The following is an 18,561-nucleotide window of genomic DNA, read 5'->3' as shown; positions in this document are numbered from 1 at the left end:
CTCCTCCTCATCTAAACTCTTTTGCAGTTTTCGTGGGACACTGGGAGTCACAGTTGCCCAGTAGCCATCCATTCCAATAATGCCAGTTAGAATGTCTTGTGTTTTAACTATTCTCAGCAAGTTTTTGGAAAGTGTGACAATGTGATTTTAACATTTATTTTCACCCTAGTTCAACTGTTAAATGTTGACCTTAGATTTCAAACGTCTTGGGAAGCGAGCATTCAGTGCAATGTTGAGAAACCGTGTGTGTGTGTGTGTGTGTGTGTCTGTGTGTGTGTGTGTGTACAGAGATGTAAGCCCTGTCCAAAAATGGTTGTTTCTTTTGAATCACTGATTTAAACATTAATCTGCCCCACACATACAGCTTTCTGTAGCATTGATTAAACCATCTACTTAGGTGACTGGGCTGGGGGAACATGTGCACTGATGCTGCATTACATCTGGGAAATGGGCAGTCATGCTGGATGAGAAATGATGTTTGCATGGTTTACGTCAGCAACTTCTGTTGTAAGTAAATTGTACATACAAAATTATATGCAAATGACATTTTACGTACATACTGTTAAAACATATTCTCCAAGATGACAGCTGTTTCATGGCACAGGATATGGAATTATAACTACTGCATTATTTTATTATTTGCAGATGTGTTGACATTGCTGTAGCTGATGTGGTGTTTAATTGCAGCCTTAGTAGCAGTGAGGCACTCATTGTGTGTGAAACCCGCTATTTGCACAGAAGTGCATCCGAAATCAGCAAACAGCACATTATACAGATATTTCCAATCCATCTAACAGGACTGGCAATTTGAGCTTGCAGGTGCTGCTTTGGTTGAGCTGCGTTCTGTGAAGCATAATTCACCATGCGATTGGCTTCATTGTTGCACCACTCTCATTTTTCTCCTGGGTGTTTACGTGTCTGTCTGTCCAGCTGAAATGGCTGGATGGATGGATGAATGGATGTTTGGATGTCATGTCTCCCCTTGAGGCTAGATAAACACAGGCACATCCAATATGTAGTGTGAGACGGGACAAATACGCACAGGAAATGTTAACTTTGTGTTTTTCTGTGGTTTAGTTTAAATTTCAAGGAACCGGCTAAAATCCTTGCAACCACAAAACTACATATTACTGCTATCTCTCTCTCTCTCCCGTAGACACACATAAACACATAGCCCTGTCTTCACTCCCCCCTCCTATTTGTTATCCAGTTGGTGGTGTCTAGCGTGGCACTACTTGTTTACAGCACGGCAGAGTTAATTAGCCATTTTATGGCTGATTTACAGCCCGACAGGCAGACAGAGAAGATGGCCACTGCCTTGTCCTTGTTGCCCACTCAAGGACTTGTCAAAGGGGGCATTAAACACACAACATATGCATGAGCGCACACACAAGTGGTCTGTTTGACCAAAACAAACATGTCCATCTGTACACATGGATACATAAACAGGAATGAACAAAAAAATTTATATTCCATATGTAGGTGGGACATCCACATAGACACTTGCACATTCACTCAGCACTCAAACTTAACACAGTGATAAATTTTACTCCCACTTTTTATGTCCTAAAATAATTCCACTGTCTAGACGGATTTATCAGGTGACAGAACACACACTCACATGCACAAATGTGACTCAGCTCACCTTGACCAGTTTGTCTAATCCACCAGCAGAGGCTTTAGGGAAGAAAGAGCCGTGAGAACACTTCCTGTGACACAAGCTCATGCATAGATGCACCTCTAACCCTACGAGTCGTTTGTCCCTCTCCTCTCATAAAACCTACAAAACCATCTGCTGAATGATGAGCTGACATTTGTTGAACTTGCACCCATTTTGAAAATACTCCATACTGTTGCTTGAACTGGGATCACATTGTCGCCAGGTTTCAAAAATGCTTTGGGCTTTAAACACTCAAACATGTGGGATTAAAATTGTGAACCCAAACATAGTGGTTTGGTTAGGGTAGGGCACAGAATCACCAGGGTTTGTTGTAAACACTGAATAAAGTAAAAGAAAGTTCCCACTGTCCTTATTTACCACCTTCTCAGTGTCACATCACAACTCACATGATTAGTTTTATACTGGACTCAAACTCAGGTCTCGGTCCACACCAATCCTTCTCCCAACAAACATTCGGAGATCTAAATACTATGGGTCACTATGTGTCTGTTTTTCAAAGGGTCGTGTAGTTTAGAAGAGATTCTCAACTGGTATATTCCTGCTGATAGGGAGAGCAGATCAAAAGCATCTCATGTGGATGGTTCAGGATCTTGTCTTAGTTGCTCTTGAGGCCTTGAGGGGCACATTATAATATGTCATTAGTTATTAGCTCATGTATTTAAATTTTTTAAACTTTACCCTTTAATTGACCCAAAGAAATACTATTTAAGTTTATCAAAATGGCTCAGGAAAAAATGGCATTTGATGCAATAAAGTTAACTTCATGTTTATGATTTTGTAAATACAATGAGTTATCCCCTTTTGTCATATACGCTAACAATATAGTAAATCATAATGGACATCGAAAGTTCTAAACATGTTTAAAGGGCGTACATTACCTTATGTAAAGCTCACACAGCACAGACACCCTCCCTGTCTCCCATATCTTCTCACCTAGGCTCTTAAATCTAAGCTGACATCAGCAGGAGGCTAACAGCAATGCTAGCAAGCACACACTGTCATCTGAGCAGCGTTAGCGTACCCATGACAGCCAACAAGAGAAGACATCACATTAGCCAGCATGGCAGCGTGCTAGCAGAGCAGTTACCGCCGCCGGAGCGCCTGACTGCGTTGATGTAGCTACAGGTGTAGTATTCATTCATGCTTAAAGAGTCTGACACTGGCAAGCGAGCAGCCAGCGGCACGCGAGCACAGCACCTGACAGCTAGTTAATGTCAATGTGCTGCTTTTTGTCAGCAACAGGAGAGGATACAGAGGTGCAGGATGTGCTTTAATTTAGGGAGAGGTAAAAGAGAGTGGAGGTCATTGATAATTCATGTCCTCTCTGCTTTGTTTCTGCTTTTTCCTTTTTCTTTCCTATATCTTTGTAGAGAGTCCACTGCTTCTTTTACTCTGTTTGCTTTTGTATGGGTCTCAAAATTGTGCATCATTTTCTTCTTCTTTTGCTGTATATTTAATAATCATTAGAATAATAATTATAGATTATAATAATTAATAGAAGCGAGTGACAAACAACATGGGATTCTAAGCAGATGCATTTACAACTACTTGTCTTTGGCATCAAAATTTTTCATTCATTTTCTTATCAATACCTTGTTTTACCACACTGTGCTTGCTTTTGCAGTGGCTGCCGTGAGAGAAATTTTCCTACAAATGCAAAATGCCTGTTTATGGTGACCAAATGCTGCTTTTGCACCTCAGCAGACCTTCTGTCTGAAGTGTCTTTAGACAACAGCTTCATCAGGAAGCTGTCCCAGCAGGGAATACATAGGAGATGAGTTGTTTTAGAGACTTGCTAATTCGATTCCGACCACTGTGTATTCACCTGAACGTCTGTAAGGTTGATTTGGATTGAGTCATTCCTTTGTCCTTTCTGTGTATTCAGCTGCTGAGCTGAGTGGTTAAAAGACACCCATAACCTGTAAACCTTGTCAATCTGATTGACCCACTCATGAGTGTAGTTCTGTTCTGCTCTGCATGTTTCTCTGTCTTGCTGATTAAACTCACCGTAACCAAGACTGTGAGCTGCCTTTTGCCTCCTGAACTCGCCTTACAGTTTTTGCCACGACAGCTGCATTGTCCCACACTGATCTGTTAATGTTCTTTCCATGCCACTCCTTCATCGTTGTGAAAATTTATCTCAGGATGTTGAAAGGTTTTTCTGCACAGTCTGCAGCCCAGATTCTCCCAAGTCCTCCTGGCATTGGTTGCACTGATCAGAAGTGTGTGTGTGTGTGTGTGTGCGTGCGTGCGTGCGTGCGTGTTTGTTTGTTTGTGTGTGTCTGGGCCTGCACCAGACAGATTTTTTTGCCAAAACAAAAATGCAGCATATTGATGATTAAAGCTTGGCGCATAATAGGTCAGAAATGAGTTTGTTTTCTGTGAAACAGGTGGCCACCCCCGAGCTAAATGTAGAAACAGACCCCATTAACATGTCAGTAGTGAAGTGGAAAAAGCTGGGAAGCGGGCCTTTAGATGGGGAGTGGAGGGTGAATGAGGATGTGGTGAACATATTGCTTTTGTACTAATAGTAACTTTGGTATAGATGCCCTCTGTGAATGCTCCTCTATGTAGATTTCAGTGTGTGTTTTTGTTTTCTGTACATAGGAAAATGTGTGTACCTGTTCCCAGCAAGCTTTTCACTACTTCTTATTTGTGTTTTTATTCCGGGGGTTTGGACCTCATGCTGATAAAGTACTTGCTTTCTTCCTTTGTTCATCTGACATCTCCTCATTAATGAAGTTTGCTTGCTTGACTCCCTCCATTCCCCCACCACCTGCCATCCCACACTCATCCTGTCTTTCTTCCTTGGCGTCACACAGCCTTTTTGCTTTCATCTCTGCTCCCCACTTTTCCACCTGCCTCTTTCTCCACTTCAGCTCCCTTTTCTCTTGCCATGCTTTTAACCCTAATCACACATGGTTGTCAATTAGAAAAACAGGTTTACTGTCTGCAACATTTGTTGCCAGGTAAAATATACAATCCAGATGGGTGTCAGCAAGAAACTACCTAAATCAGTAACTGCTTTTAAGAGCTATTGAGGAAGGCACTTAACTTCTTGCTTGTCCAACCATAGCTGCTCAGTGACCACCAGTAGGACTGTGTAAATACTGTGTAAATAAAAGGGTGCTATCAGAAATGTAAATGAAAATAAAATTCAGAATTAAAATCCATATATTTTTGTTTTTGCTCTTTCTTTACAGCAGCTGATGAGAGAGCGACAGCAGATGGCCAGTCGTCCCTTTGCTTCTGTGCCTGTTGTGTTGGAAGTGGGCAGCAACCCAGAGGAGCTGCTACAGGTCAGCAAAACGACACAAATATAAGTGTACACAAACACAATGAAAGCAGATATACACAAACAAAAGTGGAATCACAGTGGGTTGCAGAAAACACACAAAATTCGATCATGGAGGAGCAGTCTGTTCATTTGCATATCTGTGCCTGTGAAAACTCTGAGGCTTCCTACGGTTTAGACTGATACTGAAACACTGCTTGGACCATCTGACCCTTTGCCGTGACTGGTGTTGTGGCCTTGAAGCAATTTTTGATTGTGTGGCTGTGTACAGATACACAACAGGAGTTGAACACTGTTAACAAACTGGTGCTTTAAGTTTGATTTCAAAAGTATGACTGTGTTAACTTAAACAAACTGCCCAATCATTCTGATGTGTTGAGTGCTTTAACTAATAAGACCTCTTTGAGTTTTAAGTTGGAAGGGAATTGTCTCTTCTTAGTAAAATCTGCGGTGCTATTATGAATGATGAACGCAGTGCAGTGCATGGCCAAGTCAGCATTGACCCTCGTGAACTGAGAATAGCAGTGTTTATGCCATCGTTCCCCATTATCCATAAATACACTGAGCTGCAATGGGCACAAAGCAGCCACAACAGTTGAGTGTTGCTGAATTTAATTTGTTCACACATCCACACACACACAAACTCCTCAGCAGAACTGAGACTACTGTATCACTGCAACAGACTGTGTTTGGCACTGGAGTGCCCCATGTGAATGGAATCTCATTGCCAGTTAAGTCAGAAAAAATAATGATGCAGTTCTCCTTTGCAGATAGGTGGTTACTGAGCCTTTCACCTTATGCATTTCTCACATACAGTACAAACCTTGTTGTAGACTGACCTCAATGAAACTGGTAGCCTCTCTCAAGATACATGATAAATTACAGCAGATAAACCTGCAGGCCAGCTTTTGTGATTTAAAGCTTGTTCACACAGGTCACAGTCAACAAGTGTCTTTTCTTAACACTGGAGACAACCTCAGGCTTGGTGGCCTGCAAGAAAACAAGATGAAACTATACTTTTTATGTATAAACATCTGCTAAGCAGGTGTGCACAACACGGCTCACCTCAACAACATTCACAATACACTTCAGGGAAGTACTGACTTCCATCAAAGGTGGAAGGGAGAGAGTCTGCAGCTGGTTTCAATAGCACACTTTTCACGTAGCTGTCCTGTATGAGAATGGTGTGCTCTCTGTTATTCTCTGCCATGCTGGCACCTCACCTTCACAGTTAGCTCTGAAGAGCCCTCCAGAGGCAGTGTGGCTGGCGGAGTGTGTGCCCTGAGAGAGGCAGCTGGCCCACTGCTCATATCAGCCTCTTGTTCAATGAGATTAGGGAGCACATGCTGCAGCACGACAGTCATACTTTCAGTAAAACAGTGTGCCCTTCTCCTGAGGGTGAGTAGCAGACAATTGTTAAAAATAATGTGTCACCTCTGTTCTGTGATTCCAACTCTCAATGACATGTGCATGCATGGTTTAGATAAGCAGAAGAGGGTGATATTGTGGAGTGATGCTTAGTGAATAGCAAGTGGGCCTAAGTGTCCAGCATGATAATAGGACATGAAGATGTGAAATGGTGTTTTTTTTTTTGTGTGTGTGGTCAAGTAGGCTTATTCATCAGCTGTGCTGGTTCCTTGTAGTTTTTATGGATTTGAATAACAAACCACCCTATATTGTCTACTGTATTTTTCTTTCTAGAACATGTGCTTGTTGTTTTTTTAGCTAACTTGCTTTACACACAACAAGAGACATAGAGTTAAATAACACTTTGCATGCATTTTTTATTTCAAACACACTGGCAGGCAATTTGGATAAACCAGTAGAGTCTTCTTTCGTTGTCTCACGACTGAACGTCTCAACCAAGGTTCATAATTTGTAAATATTGTTATATATTTGATTTGGCAAGTTTTGTTTTCACATTGCAGGTGCCCTAAACAACTTTGCGTGATGTGCCTCTTGTTTTGATCGTGCACTGGGTTTGTTTTGATTTTTGTTTGGTGCCTTACTTTATTAACTTTGTCTGGCTTGGTAGTAAATTACCAAAATGTCTTTTTTCATATCATTGTATTATTACAAAATGTTTAATAATGGATTACTAACAGCTAATTTAACATAGTATCTTATCGTAATTTACCTGATGAAACACTGATAAAGAATAAACACTTTTTTAAAATGCTGACTCATTGCACTGACCTTCCATTAATGAAATTATTTAATTAGTATCATATTATTATTGCTGATAGAAGCAGTGCATTGTGGGAAGTGTTCTCATACACCTAAGCCATCTCTGTCACTCCTATAAAGCCCCAACGGAGCCAAGTGACAGATGTTGCAGGACATTTGCTGCATACTAGAGGTCAATAATTCAGAATGAATGCCAGCAGAACAGTAGCCCTCATTTATAAAATTACAGTACAGTTGGGAGCAAAAGTTTACATTCGCTAATTTTAAAATGGCAAAAAGAAAAAAGACTTCTAATAAAATGAAAATAGATTAATGCAAAAGTTTGCAACCCCCTTCATAAACTAAAACAAGCTTCGACAAGCACTACTGAGCCCCCAGTTCACTTGATAGACTTTAATAGATTTGAATCATTTCCAAATAAAACGGCAAATAATGTCATACAACAATACTGGACACATTTCTGGTTTTAGCAAGATCCAGGTCCTGTTTAATTTCATTTTGAATTTATATCTAAGACTTTTTTTTTTAAGATTATCTCCCACATAGTTCAAGCTGTAAGTTGAAGGTTATAGGCACAATGGTATGGGTGGGGTATCTGCGCATGATGATTAATTAGCTTTAAGTCTGTTCTGACCAGGTTGGATTTGGCTCAGTTCAGTTGGGTTCATGTACATGTTGAAACCTCCGGAGTACATCCCCTTATCTCTACCACAGCCTGGTTTCCATTTCATTCTTGAAGGTAAGAGACAATGGGGCATAACGCTATATTCACACTGAGGTTAATTACACAACATCTGGTTCATAGTCAAGCATGCAGCTTACCATAATTGTGTACTGAATGAGAGAGAGAGAACATTTCCATGCTGTCCTGCTATTTTATGTCGTCCCGCTTACGCACAGCAACAGAGTTTATATAGTTAAACAAATAGAGTCATCATCACCCCATTTCATGCCATGTTTAGACTGTGAGCAAGAAAAACAACACCTGTTGTTTCCATGCTCGCAAAGTGATGTAGTCTGCAGAGGAGGGATGGGAAAACGAGTGAATCAGACGAAGATATAATTGCATAGAAATGAATGTAGTCATGCAGTGATCTGACGGATGAATAATCCATCCCGGTAAAGCACTCTGCAGGAGGGCATCTGAACCTGCTTGGTGCAATCTAGAGTCATGCCTGTGAGACTGGCAACACAGAGAGTGTGGGCAAAGATACAGTTTGTCTGTGACGTAATGATGTCACAGGGAGACAAAGTGAGAGCTTAGAGGAGTTTGAATGAGCTTAGCACAGTCAGATCATACAAAACATACACTTTCCAATCAAGATCAAAGTAATACATTTTGTAAAATAATATTGATCTCCCAAACCAGGTAACAACGTTTGTTCTTAAACACTGATTAAATGGCTTTACGTTGTTTTCGACTGACAAAACATATAGATACTTACTTGACAGGACCCAGAGAAGATGTGTTTGGAGAAGTGTTAAAGACGGTTCTTGCTTTTGTGTAATTCATTAATGGGTAGCATTTATTCCTTCAGTTTTAATTATCTGTAATGCCCACATGGGTAAGCCTGTCTTCTACAAATGAATTTTATATATATGTACAAGTTTGCAACAGCCACGTAGCAATAGTCAGATTAAGTTTATTTTAGGATTATTTTTAATTGCCGTATGGTGTGAGTGGCTTATGTGGCACGTTATAGATTTCTATCAGTGAAATGTCCACAGACACTACTTAATTTATTTCATTCCTACAACAGAATATCTGTTCAAAGTAGCCAACACAGCTATAAAGTTTTTATGGTCATGTTTGGGTACGTAAAAGCCCTGTGCTTTGTGCTGTATGCCCAGTCTGCATTTTGAACAGCTCTTAAGACTTAAATATATTCTTTCACATGAAAAATAGTTGCCAGTGAAGAAAAATCCAGGCACCAATTATGTATCCCATTGCAATGTAAGTGGGAAAACAAAAATGTATTATATAAACATAATTTATTGGAGGAGGGTTGACATGCAAGTACAGTATGTGTGCATACATGTTTTGCGCTCTGCTGTACTGACCACCCAGTATCAGACTCATGATTCATGTCCCCAACAATATTCTGTTGTCCTACAGGTAAACACAATAGAGAAGACACTAATCCCTGATCTCTCATCTTCATTTTCCTTTCTGTGTCTTTATTTGAATCGCAAAGTTATTTACTCAGTTTTTGAAAGAACAAACTATTTTATAGATCCAGCACAATACTTTGTATAAATTCACGTGGACATGTGGTGTTCTTACATTCCCTAAAACACATTAAGAATGAACTCAAAATGCTCACCAGATAATGTTTTTGGTTTTCAGAAGAATTGCAATTATGGGTACTCTTGGAGCAAAACTCTTTGATCATTTCTATTGAAGAATAGCGAGGTTTCTGCAATTGGTTAATGATGCAAACTACATGTGTCACAGCAAGAAGCAAATGTGTCAGCCTGTGCAGCTTTAGCCAAACTCTTGTAAATTATATGTTGGGTTTTTAAGGGGATGAAAAGTGCACTCCTAAGTGAGAAAAACAGTAACCAAATGCTATTTTTACAATGTGTCACTTTAGATTTTCCCAGGAGTTAAATGCTGTTGTGTCATATCTGTGCTTTTTTTAAAGTAATGTTTTTTTCGGAGTTTGATCCTTAATTGGAAAGTAAAATCAAAAGGATAAGATAGATACAGCTAGGCATAGTGACCTAACTAATAACTAACTAATATAGTACCAGTTATTGTCATTATTAATTTAACTATCAAGTCTTTTTCTTTCTTTTGTTATGTCTTTTATGCTACATTGCACACTTGACTGTCAGCAAAATCCATCTGAATTTTGTTGACATGCTGTGCACTGACTTGCAATGTATTCTAAATATTGCACCTAATTACTTGACATTTTCCTGCAGTAAACTGTGGGGAATCATACATAAATTATGCAGAAACTGCAGACTTGTAAATCTGATCATCTTCGCTTTTCACGGTCACAAAATCATAGCAAAAACAACATATTTATAAAACTTAAATAGACCTATGTTTGTGGAAGGTCTCAGTATAGTAAGTATACTGCTTTCTCTTACCCCAACCCTTCGTATGTTAAACAGCTTCATATGTTAAACTACCTTCCACAGCATATAGGCCTGTTTTACAGCCGAAGGCCACCTCTTCCATTCCCCAACATGATCAGAGGTTTGCAGCATGTCATGGCTGCATTACAGAACACAGGCAGAGTCATCAGCATAAATCGATGATTCCACTGCCTCCATAAAGTACTGCCTTTACGTCGTAAAGCTGATGAGCCCAGAGCAACTAGCATCTGAACGCCTCCGCCTGCAAAAAGCAGGTCCCACCTTATCGCTGATTAACGACACTCTCCCGTTTTCATAATGCTATTTAAAGCAAAGAATGAATCAATTTCACATCTTGTGTTTTAATGTGGCATATTTATTCTTCAATTGCGGGAATTTAATATGCCTCAGGAAGGAGGGTTGGTGGGTGGAGATGGTTGGAACTAGAATGGGGGAATAAAGGTGAAAGAAGCAGATAAAGAATATTTATGACACTTGGAAAGTAATGTATGTTTGGTGGAAATAAAAAATACAGCTAAATACTGAATTACCCACAGTACAGGCACACACAGAGTTTATCAGATACTGTACCAAAACATTTCTATCAGGCAGATAAGATAAAGGAGAAATGGTTCACAGCACACACAAAATAAATGCAGACACACTCGTTTGCATTCCCCATGGACAATTGCATGTACACTGCTGTGGTTTACTTTAGGTTTGCAGTCACCTGTGGCTCTTTCCACGTATCTCACGACTGAAAGGCATGGATGTCGTGTCATTAATGCACAGCACTGGTAATAACTCAATAATTTAGACCTCTGTCAACACCAACGAGGCTAAAACAAACCCATGGCTCTTTATGTTTTGTTTGCACTTGAACAAAAAGGCTTTTTTTCTTTCTCGTTATCATCAGACAGATTAGAAATAAAAGTATCCAGGTGACACATTATTTTACTACCTGCAGGAGGGTTAGCTGCAGTGGCCTCACCTGAGCAAACAGTCTTCAGCCGTCTCTCTCTTTTTGTGTCTCCTCCTCTCTCTGTCTCGGCTAGCTCTCCATCTCTTCCCTGAGGAAGAAAATAAATCATACTTCTGATGAACCATGTTCTTTTATTTGTCTTTTCGATTTTTCAGCCAGCAATTTGATCATTTTGCAGTTATCAACAAATTGATTCAAGGTGAGGACAAAGATGGCAAGTTCTTAGTCAAGGTGAAGGTATATCACTGGAAAATGATTGTTGATCTTATTGACCCAGCTCAGGTAAAACATCACAATAACTTTCTCCTGCTGAGAAACATGGTCTGAAACTGAAATTGTTGCTAGCAGGACAAAAATTAAGATCGAACAGAAGATTTAACGGAATTATTACACTTGTGCTGCTCTCACTATAGGTCTGAGAGGCCAGTGAGTTTAGAAATGTTCTAGTTCCCAGTTAAAAAATAAGCTTATTTAAATCTCTGTCATCAATCTCTGAACTGTGGAAGTTGTTGCTTTTGCCACAAACATAATTAAAGTTCAATCTACCAGGTCACATAGACTATTTTAAATATACAATAAATTATTAAATGTCTGCACATTTTTAAGGGATTCCTGGGCAAGACAGGCCATAAACTACAATAAACAACAAGACAAGCAGATAACAACATTACATAAAAAAACATAAGCAACAATATCATAGAAGTATATAAAGTTTCATTTTCATTAAAAAAATGGTCAAATCATCAGTGTAAGGGGAAAACATATGCCAATAACATAGACACTCAGAAGAATTATTCAGCATAGGGAAGACAATGGCTTTGAATTCATTAGCTTATTTTCCTCCTGCAGACAGTAAAAACATTTATCCACATCTAACAGCAAAGAAGTGCAACGAGATCTAAGATTGTAATCAGAAGATGAGCTTCTTTAAATGAGTTTGCATAGAGTATGGCCAGAGCTTGTCCAAAGTAGCTTTATAAGTAAAGATTGCACCAGTTACTGAAACACTGCATTAAGGCTAGCTAACTGTTGAATATAAAGCACAGGCTGACTTCTTAATAAGAATCCAACAAGACATTGTGCTGGTGCATTCATATACATTTTAACTAGTCGAAATAATCAAGAATTAAATTTTGCAGCAACTCTTTTTGGAGTCCCCCCCCCTAAAATAAAAGCCTCAGTTTCTTCACAACATTGTCAACATATTTCATAAGACACCCATCAATACACAAAACTAATCTATTAAAAAAGAAACATCAGGATTCATCCCTTAATTTGTAATATCAATAAGGGCTTCTATCTGAGGGCTTCTTTTTAATATGAAAATGCAGATAGTAGAACAGTGTGTCTATATTTCGTCAATATTCTATATAGAATTATAGAATATTGAAATTCCACCATGATATATTATATTATATTATCATTACCTTTCTGAAATCTTAATTTACTGCTTAATATTTACCTTTGTAATATATATTAAAGTATAAATAATATATAGCATTATATATAGTATAAAGAGTAGTAAATGTGGTGAAAAGCAATTCTTGTTTCAGTATTTCCATTCTCTGCCACTAGCAGCTTTTCCCAGTTGTGTGTTCTAATCTACTAATACAGTGCCATAGCAGCTTGACAGACTTCTTCCCCAAATGCACTTGTTGGACCATTGTCTGTGGGTGCTCTTTGTATTTGAGGGATTTTTGATTTGCATATACAGATTCGGTGTGGTGACCCCTGAAAGGGAACAGTCGAAAGGAGAAGACATACAGTGTTCTTCACTTAAATCCAGTTATATTGTTACAATACAAATTTGTTTATACAATAGCATTGTCTTTTCATCGGCACTGTCTTTGATTTTTGTTTTCCTATACAATACTTACACCAATGACAAAAAGGCTTTGTTTTGTCTTCGACCTTTATAAGGAAGTGTGTTCCCGCTCAATGCATAGTGAGGGCAGAATTCAAAGTTTTATACCTTTTAGTGAAGCATTACAAAAAGAGGATTTAGGACATGATGCTGACAGTGGGAGAAACATAGAATTTTGATTAATTTGTGTATCTGTTTTGAGAATGTGAAGTTGATGTCGTGCTGTGTTGAGTTTTTATTTTTCTTAAGTCATATTATAATTATCCCCTGCTTTTCTGTTGGTGACTTAGTCTGTTTTCTGACCCTTTGTGATGATACTCAAAGGCATCACCACATTAGGTCAGTGCTGTTGTCATAGCTGAGGACAGCCACCTTACCTTTGCCTCATCTCTTTCAAGTCTGACAACAATGTTTTAACCATATAAAACAAAAAGTTGGCAGGTAATCCCATGAGCAGATTCCTATCAGTGTGGTGGCTCCGTCATACAACAGTTACTGTATCACAGCATTATGCAGGGATGTTGGGGGAACCGATACTTTGGTAATAAATTGATACTAAAATTCTAAAAAACGTGACAATACTTGTTTTTTATGGAACCAATGATACAGGAAGTACTAAAGTAGCTGCTGTAGACACTAGAGAAAGCGATTCCTTTTCTGGACCTAATGAGGAAGCACAATACCGCAACAACTGTAGAAACAAGCATGAGAAGAAAGGTCACGCAACAACAGGTGGAATGCTGGTGTCAGGAGGACCGGCAACACGTTGCAACATTTACGGAGGCTAACGTTAGTTTATTTAGGCTAACAAACCATTCTTTTTTTGTTTTTTTTCCACCATGTATTGATATTATTATTCAGAATTGTGTATTTTGTTTGGTATGGCAACAACCTTAGTATAATATAACATTAAAATTAATATGTAGAAAGCATTTTTGTTAATAAAGAAATTATCAAAAGTAATCAAACATGCACATGCACCTGTGCTGCTATTTTACACATTAGCATCAAGATTATTTGTGAAAAGAACACACAGTATCACTGTTGTCATCAAATATGTGTTTGAAGTCAGATGGTTTTTCCTCTGGCACCATTGAGCTGAGTTTGAAATGAATCTGAAGCGGATTTGAGGCTCTTTGATGAGGTAAGAACCTGTTCTCTTTTCTCCCCATGCAGTGGAGGATTTACCTTAGAGCAGCAGGCAGAGGAGACACATACTCACAGAGCTGAGTCAATATTTTATGACTGGGTCTCAGTCTAAAATATTATAGTTTTTTTTTTTTTAGTCCCTTTAAACAACTTGTATCAGTCAGATGTGTTTCTGTCCTCACATGTAGCTTTAAATAGAATCTTGCTCTCTTCACCACCACATGTATCTTCTACATATTACACATACATTCAGAGAGCAAACATGTTTAATTTAAGCTTTGGCCAAACCTAATCAAATCAATTTTTATTTTCAGTCTACACACTGCAGTAGTGTTTTTTTTTTTTTTTCTGATCTCTTTACAGAGTCTTTACAACCTGTCAGTCCAGACTGTTTTCCCCAGCTTCTTATATAAAAGAATTGGTGGAAAATATAAATGGGACGTGGCTTTTAAGTATTTGAGCTGGTCAGACTTCGGCTATAAATCACCATTATTTGTCCTTGCTTCTGCAATTTCAACTATAAGGACACTGAAGCATAAAGCATGAAAATATAGGCCATTAGTAGTAGTTTTCTTTGGAGATTAGAGCTGATTAACCGTCTCAATTAGAAGGAAATGGAGACAAAAAAGAAATATACAAATTTGCCATTACGAAAGTTCTAGAAATGTTTGTTTTGCCCTATTCACTTTCCAGCTTTGCACATCTCCCTGTTTTTCAGTTGCTCCTCCTTTATTGCAGTTTTCACACACATTTTCAATTCCTCTTTTCTTTCCTGGCCTTAGCGTTCCACCCACCTCCCTGGCTCCTCTCCATCTCTCTCTGTCTGAGTCTGTACATCATGTAGTTTAGTGCCAGTTTCAGGTTCAGCTGACCAAGCAGGTGCCCATTATGTTCTGAACTCTCAGCCAGTGTATATTGTGTGTTTGTGTGTGTGTGTGTGTGTGTACCTGCCAGCATCATTTCTTGCTTTTCAGTTCTGAAACACAGACAAGCATATGGGTGTGACACAGAGGGGAAAACAGTCGTAAAAACAGAATCGGGGAGTGTGTCTACAGTATTTGAGAGCGTGTTACAGCAGCTCACAGCAGATGTTTCCTGTGTAAAAGAACAGATGGATACTATCTTTTCTATAGGAGGAGAAGATGTGGGCATTACTTCCAGAGCTCCAGCATGTTGGAGGTGAATGCCCATTATGCAAACTAACACGCTGTTATTAATATGATATTCATTTACAAAGTGAGGATGCATATTTTAACTATGTGTTGTTTTCAATTTAGTAGTAAAATAGGGCTCAGCAGGTCAAAAGGTCAAAGCTAGCTAGGCCTTTATGGAAAATTAAAGTGTACTATTTTACAATATTTATTTCAAACAGCTGGCCCTATGTCAAATGTTAGCCCTGAGCTTTACAATACTTACAGTGTATTCATACCTTTGCTATAGACTAACAACCATCTTTTGAGCAACAAGTGTGTTAAAGATCTGGTATGGTAGTAATAGAGACATCAGACTCTGTGTGATAGCTTGGTCCTGAGGCTGCAGGTATTTCTGCACATTTTACATCTGGTCAGTAAATAATCTGCAAATAATTTGTCATTTTGACATGACTGTAGTGTGCTGCAATACACTTTTTTTGTTATTTAAATCACAAAAGAGTACAGCAGGGATAGATCGTAAGCTTGTGAAGGACAATTGAATCCACCAGGATTCTCCCTTGAGACATGCAAACGATTCTTACTAAGTGGAAAGAGCTGGTGTGTTTTGCTCAGTGGCGATGTCAGACCTCATCCTTACTTGTCATCACAGTCACTGTCTGCCACCTATTTAATGAGAACAGAACAGAACGCTGGTATGTGATGACAAAGACCAAACACCCAACAAAACCACTGACGCTGTGTAATAGTTTTTTATTTGGAAAAACCGTGCTCGCACTCTCAACAGTTGTCTTCTTAACGACTGTAGCTACTGTATTTAGGTCTTTTATAAAGGGAAATATTTAAATATAGCATATGTGCATTTGTTTTCCTAAATATTTGAATATTTATTGGACCCATAGTTTTTATACTTTTAGCTCTGAATGAAATCACAAGGTAAATGAAACAGTCAGACCAATACTTGAATAAATGTCTTATAAAGTCAGTGACCCATGGCGTTTCCAAATGTTGGGTTTCTTCCATGATGATTTTCGGGCAGGCCTTTACAGTTGCCTTTCATTGCTGGTTGTTTCAGGGCTGTTTTGCCTTCAAGAAGTTAAATACAGCTCAGGTATGTTCGAGTTGGTTGACTTGACCATCATGATTGCTTTATTTCAAATAAATTGTGGTGGCATAAGAGATAAAATGCTAAAAATCGGTCACTGGTTTTGAGATAGGGCAACATCTTCTTTGATCGTCTAAATGAAGAAACAGCCTTTACAAGTCTGACAAAGCACTAGATTTAGGTGCGGTTCAGAGGTGGGGATCCAGGTTACGGTGTGGAAACCATATTCTTTCTCATTAGGCCATTTCCTCAGTTTACAGCCTTTTCTTCCCTGCTCTTAATGATGCGTCTGTTTCTCTGTTCTCCTCTTTTCTCCTTGATCGATATCTCCCCTCCTACTCCTCTACACTCTATCAATACTAAACCTGGAGGGAAAAAAACATTTTCAGAAATGATGATGGCCTTTGGAGCATTGTTGTGGGTTCATGTGCACATAGGCATGCATGCGTGTACACTGATACCAAATCAGTGACCGCATATGCAACCAGGTGCATATTTGTGTGTATATACTTCCCTGTTGATGCAACTACACATCCTTGGCAGGCTGGAAACACATTAATCTTTTTAACACTAATAGTGAAAGGAGAGGTGGAGAGGACAGTGTGTGTGTATCTTCTATGTATGTGTGAAGAGAGGGGGGTGAATGAAAGATATACTCCACCTTGTGAATTAAGAAGAGACCAAAAAAAAAAGTTTGGCTTTCACAAAGCATTAGAGATATGATTAATTTGTCGAGGAAGAGAGAGAGAGGGATGTGGGGATTAAACAAGTGAGGGGGGAACAGACAGAGAGAGGGACAGGTTGTGAAGTGGCCATTCTGTCAGTAAGCGGATTGTTAACTCACTCATGTACATATTTAAATTGAATTCAACACAACTGCTGACAAACACACCTTTTTTTCATACACAAGCACAGATGTTCTTAAATTGTGCTTAAAATGTGGGTGTGAGAAGTGAAGGATCTGACTTTGTCCCCGACACTGAGCACTGGTTGAAGTGACAGACGAGATATAAAGTAGTCTGCATATGATAATATAAGTTACCAATATGTTTGCTTTCAACCATTTTGATACTCTTATAATCTGAGTTCTTAGATATGTGGACGTGCAGGATGGTAGAGTCTGATTAAAAAAGAAAACTGTGAAGAACCAATTTCAGTGGTTGTTTTCCCCTCTTATCCTGTGCCAGTAGTAAATAGGGATAGAAATTTCCAAAAAGTGTGGATTCAAAAAGGTTCTGCAATTTGGCTCCTAACTTTGTTATATTTCAGTGGTATTTACAGTATTTGTAATTGTTTTGTTAATGTCCTCCAGATTAAGAAAAAAAGGTGATTTATTTTTATAAATGAAGGGAAAAAAAACCTTCCTGTCACAGCTGACATTTTTCTGATTATAGCATAAATGTTTAGGACAGCAAATGTTCGTTCATGAAATATTTATTTGTTCCTCCTATAAAATTTTTGAATTAAAACCAAATCAATAAGAATTGGATCCAATAAGCAAAACTAGATTTGGAAACAATATACAGACCTAGTATAGTGTAATAAAAGTGTCCGTATGTCTAGCCAAAAACACTTTTCCACTGCACGGAAAAGCGAGTTGTTGAGTTGAGCCAGTACCATGTGGTAGAAAAATGCTTAAAATATGCATTGTGCAAAACCAGATTTTTCAAAGAAACCTATTACATCTATTCTATTACAGAATTTGTCCTGGAGCTCTCCATACTGTATCTCAACCACGGATCATGTAGCATTTGAGTGTCTGCTTAAATTCTATCTTCATAGAGGCTAGTGGAAGTCTCTGGGTCAAATCCCACCCCATTTACCAGGTGTGTCTTGTCGAGCTAGAAACACTGGTTGCCACCTGTTGCCGCCCACTCCTCACCCAAGAGGAAGGTTCAAATGTAAATTCAATTCAACTTTCTTTATATAGCGCTGGTTCACAACAAAGTCATCTCAAGGCACTTTAGATAATAAAGTGAAGACTATACAGATATGTAGAGGAAACCCAGCAATTCCCCTATTGAGCAAGCCCTAGGCAACAGTGGAGGAAAAACTCCGTT

At 38.8% G+C, this 18,561-nt stretch overlaps 1 protein-coding gene across 4 annotated transcripts in view; it reads left to right on the top strand.

Moving 5' to 3' along the window:
- Positions 1-18,561, top strand: part of atrnl1a (attractin-like 1a) — a 241,035-nt gene that overhangs the window by 190,782 nt on the left and 31,692 nt on the right. For 3 of the 4 annotated variants that reach the window (XM_067512420.1, XM_067512412.1, XM_067512394.1), the window contains one exon: positions 4,885-4,980. In XM_067512420.1, the coding sequence (XP_067368521.1) occupies positions 4,885-4,980 (96 nt within the window). The remainder of the gene's footprint in view (positions 1-4,884; positions 4,981-18,561) is intronic. The other variant, XM_067512403.1, reaches the window with a different exon arrangement.

The sequence above is a fragment of the Channa argus genome, chromosome 1 (assembly GCF_033026475.1).
Source record: "Channa argus isolate prfri chromosome 1, Channa argus male v1.0, whole genome shotgun sequence".
Lineage (NCBI taxonomy): Eukaryota > Metazoa > Chordata > Actinopteri > Anabantiformes > Channidae > Channa > Channa argus.
Note: the sequence above shows the minus strand (reverse complement) of the source record. Positions and strands in the feature narration are given on the sequence as shown.